Source organism: Suncus etruscus, chromosome 11, assembly GCF_024139225.1.
Source record: "Suncus etruscus isolate mSunEtr1 chromosome 11, mSunEtr1.pri.cur, whole genome shotgun sequence".
In the NCBI taxonomy this organism is placed as follows: Eukaryota; Metazoa; Chordata; class Mammalia; order Eulipotyphla; family Soricidae; genus Suncus; species Suncus etruscus.
The window spans coordinates 55929115-55933354 of NC_064858.1; the positions used below are offsets into that span (position 1 = coordinate 55929115).

General features: G+C 39.8%; 1 protein-coding gene across 1 annotated transcript in view; it reads left to right on the forward strand.

Annotated features, from left to right (window-relative positions):
- The first annotated feature begins 2788 nt into the window (after positions 1 to 2788).
- The window catches only part of SCYL2 (SCY1 like pseudokinase 2), a 56998-nt gene continuing 55546 nt past the window's right edge, over positions 2789 to 4240 (forward strand). Inside the window, exon 1 of the mRNA XM_049782806.1 lies at positions 2789 to 2989. Coding sequence (XP_049638763.1) covers positions 2813 to 2989 — 177 coding nt within the window. The 5' untranslated portion in view covers positions 2789 to 2812. The remainder of the gene's footprint in view (positions 2990 to 4240) is intronic.

Below are 4240 nucleotides of genomic sequence, written 5' to 3' on the forward strand. Positions count from 1 at the left end.
ACCATATGGGACACCGGGGGATCGAACCGCGGTCCGTCCAAGGCCAGAGCAGGCAAGGCAGGCACCTTACCTTTAGCGCCACCGCCCGGCCCCCCCCCTTTTTTTTTAATCACTCTAGCCCCTTCTCATTCATTTTTGGTTTGTTTGGAGTTTTTGTTTTTGGATTATATTTGGCAATGCTCAGGGCTTATTCTTCATGTCTATGCACTAGAGAATTAATCCTGGCAGGTTTATGGTATTAGATTGGTGTTGGGAATCAAACTTTAAGTCAGCTGTGACAGGCAAAAACACTCTACCTGCTGTACTATTGTCTGGCCCCTCTGTTCTTCATTTGTGGAAGATAAGATTAAAGAAAGAAGAAAAAGTTCAGTAGCAAGTGTATTTGCGAAAATTATTGTGTCTTCAATAAAGTCATTAATACAATAGCAGAACGTTTAGTAAGCTCTTATTTTTTTTAAAGAGAAGCGATAAAAAATAATAAAGGTATGTTTGTGACAGTTGTTACTTGCATAGGCACAGCAAAATATGGGAGAAATAGAAAGGAAAAATCTTTGGCCTAAAAACAGAGAGACCTTATCCATGAAGTATTCTAGCATAGGACCGACTCCAGGCTCCAGGCTCACTAGGTTGTCCAACCCCAAAGTCTTTCTCTGTGATCCCAGTAAAAGCTCTTCACAATAATTGTGTTGTCCTCAGGTTTCTGCAGTTAGAGATCCTGATGGTGCTTGGGGGTACATGCAATACCAGGGATCAAACCCAGGTCTGCTTTGTGCAAGGCAAATGCTCTACCTGCTGTGCAATTGTTCCAGCCCCTTCTATAGTCTCACTTTAGAGTCTTCATTGATTGATTTTGGTTATCATTATATTTACATTTTCTTGCTCTTGCCATATCTAATACTTGTTTGCGTGTTAAATATCTTTATGATGCTCCCAGAAAAGGAGTCTGTCCCTTTAAGAGCGGAGAACTCTTTCAAATAGAAACTCCTGTATCTAATTGAGAAGCAGTTTGGAGTGAGGGGTAAGAACCCCCAGCTGGTGTGCAGTGGGGGTTGTTGGTTGGAAGCTAGTTGGATTGTCCCGAAAGACTGCTGTAAAAACCCTGCCCTCCCTATCCTTCCTGTTTTCTCTATTAAATCAGTTAATTTTCTCTATTAAATCAGATTCGTTCCTGTGTGGTAACAGGCTAAAGGTGAATTCGTTGCAATATATTGTGAACACTATATATTGTCTAGTAATTACTTTTGGTCTTTCATGAGTTTGGGGTTTTGGTAAGTAGATTATGGTTAATCTGATTTGATTTGAAGCTTTTTGTCTGGGCAGATTTAGAGTAGTATTTACTCCGAAACATGTCCTTCTGGGATTTTTAATGAGTGTTTTTAGTGTTTAGTGAGGACTTTATACTCAAGCTGGTGATAAATTAAACGAACCCACTTAATGATAAAATGAACTCTGAAACTATTCAGGTGTTGCTTTGATTTGCCTTTGCCTTCCTCTCCTTTCCCTGCTCTCTTCCTCTGCCACTCCTTTTGAATCCCCAGTCACCTCACTGCCTCTGAATTCCAGTTTATCTCAACTCATTAACTCAGCTAGACTTTTCCTTTGCATTCTGTTCTCTGTTCTGTGTTTTGCGGTGTGACTCTTAACTGGGGTAGTTCCAGGATTCACCTTGCTAGTTTACTTTCTTACTGGGGTCACATGCCTCTACTTGTTTTTTTCCTTTTCTAAAAATAGTTTTCATATATTTAGTTTTTATTTGTTCAGGATGAGTATGTACTTTTAATTTTTGTTGCTTTATCATGGTCAGATGTGTACATTTGTTGTTCTTACAGAATCACAGAGATACTTAAGTGACCTTACATGGCCAGGGGTTGCTTATGTCTATTCTGGGGCTCAGACTTGGTGATATATGGTGATTCTGGTATCAAACTTAGGTGTTCATATGTAAGGCATGCTTTACTGCTGAGCCATGTCCTTGGACTCAGATGTATAACATTTGAGTTTTGAGGCTACACACCTGACTCTACTTAGGGCTTACTTTTACCTCTGTGCACAGGGATCACACTTGGCAGTATTTGAAGCATATATTTGAAGCGATATGCAGTGCTAGGGCTCTCAAACCAGTCTTGTTGGTCTGGAAGACCCTACTTTTTTTTTCTTGTTACTTTTTTTTACAGGCTTTATTTCTTTTTACCATCAAAAGGATGGTGTCATTTTGTTTTAGAAATTATTATCAAATGATTTAATGATTTAGCATTTATTTTATTTTACTTTTTTTTTTTTTTTTTTTTTTGGCTTTGGGTCACACCTGGTGCCGCTCAGAGGTTCCTCCTGGCTCTATGCTCAGAAGTCCTTCCCGGCAGGTTCGGGGGACCATATGGGATGCCAGGATTCGAACCAATGACCTTCTGCATGAAAGGCAAACGCCTTACCTCCATGCTATCTCTCTGGCCCAACTTCTCTACCTCTTTTAAGTCTTAAAAAGAATCCTTAGATAAAAACAAAACAAAACAAAACAAAATGAAAAATAAAAAAGAATCCTTAGAGAAGTAAAGTTCATATTAGTGTCAGTAAACATTTTTTTACTGGTGTGTGACAGCTATTATTAAAAGAAAAAGTTTGGGTTTTTGCATCCAAGTATATTTAGTTCTCTGAAAATACAGCTTACTTGGAATTTTTTCTGTATAGGATTTGTTCATTGGGATAGATTTTCATATTAAATAATGGATGTTTAGTGTTTAAGCAAAGACAGATGACAAGCATTCTTCTATCCGCCTGTGTTTCTAGGTATCTATAACTACCCAGTTTTGCAACCATGGAGTCCATGCTTAATAAGTTGAAGAGTACTGTTACAAAAGTAACAGCTGATGTTACCAGTGCTGTAATGGGAAATCCTGTCACTAGAGAATTTGATGTTGGTCGACACATTGCCAGTGGTGGTAATGGGCTAGCTTGGAAGATTTTTAATGGTACAAAAAAGTCAACTAAACAGGTAAGTGCATGCTGATAGGTACCACAGTGTACATGTATTGTTATTAATTGGGTTTTTGGGTCACACCCAGCAGTAGTCAGGACTTATTTTTGGCTCTGTTTTCAGGGATCAGCCCTGGAGGTATTCCCGGACCATGTGTGATACCAGGGATCCAACGAGAGTCAGCCATATGCAAATATAAGCAATTTTTGTACTAGTTCTCGGCTCCTGCTCATTTGTTTTTTTGGGTTTTTTGTTTTTGCTTTTTTTTGGGGGGGGGTTTGTTTTCGAAATTTTTGTTTGTTTTTGGGTCACACCTGGTGGTACTCAGGGATTACTCCTGGCTCTTTTCTCAGAAATCGTTTCTGGCGGGCATGGGGTACCATATGGTGGGATGTCAGGATTCTAACCACCTTCATTTCTGGATCAGCTGCTTGCAAGGCAAATGCCCTACCACTGTGCTATCTCTCCAGCCCCTCCTGTTCATTTTATGTTTAGAAATGTCAAAAGTGCCATACCTGGTAATGCTCAAAGACTTCTCCTGATTCTGTTCTAGCACACTTGGGGTGATAGGGATCATACCTGGGTTGGCTGTGTGATAGACAAATAGGATGTAATAGTACAGCTTCCTGGGACTGGACAGATAGCATGGAGGTAAGGCATTTGCCTTGCATGCAGAAGGTCATTGGTTTGAATCCCGGCATCCCATATGGTCCCCGAGCCTGCCAGGAGCGATTTTTGAGTGTAGAGCCAGGAGGAACCCCTGAGCGCTGCCGGGTGTGACCCAAAAACCAAACCAAACCAAACAAAAAAATAGTACAGCTTCCTAACTCCTGTACTATCATTCCAGCCCCAGCTTTAGTTCTTATTTCTCCTAATGAAATAATTTATAAATATACAGTACATTTTTTTTATGTGATTCTGGGGCACAAAACCCAGGGCCTCATAACATTCAAGGCATATATTAGTAGTACTAAGCTAAGTTCTTGACCCTGCAGAAAAAGCGCACACTTGAAACATGTCCTGGATCTCCTCCATCATGACCAGCTGTGTAAATTTGTTTCTGCAGTGTTGAGGATTATATGTTTCATATGGTGCCCGGCATTGCACTGTTCTATGCTGGGATCTCCTGGTTGCAAGAACATTGTTCAATATAACATTCTCATCTTACAATTTTGCTTACTTATTATTAAACAAACGTTAGCTAACCATATGGATATATTGGATTTAATATTTAGCATAGTGCATGTGCGTGTTGTAGAATAAAAGTGA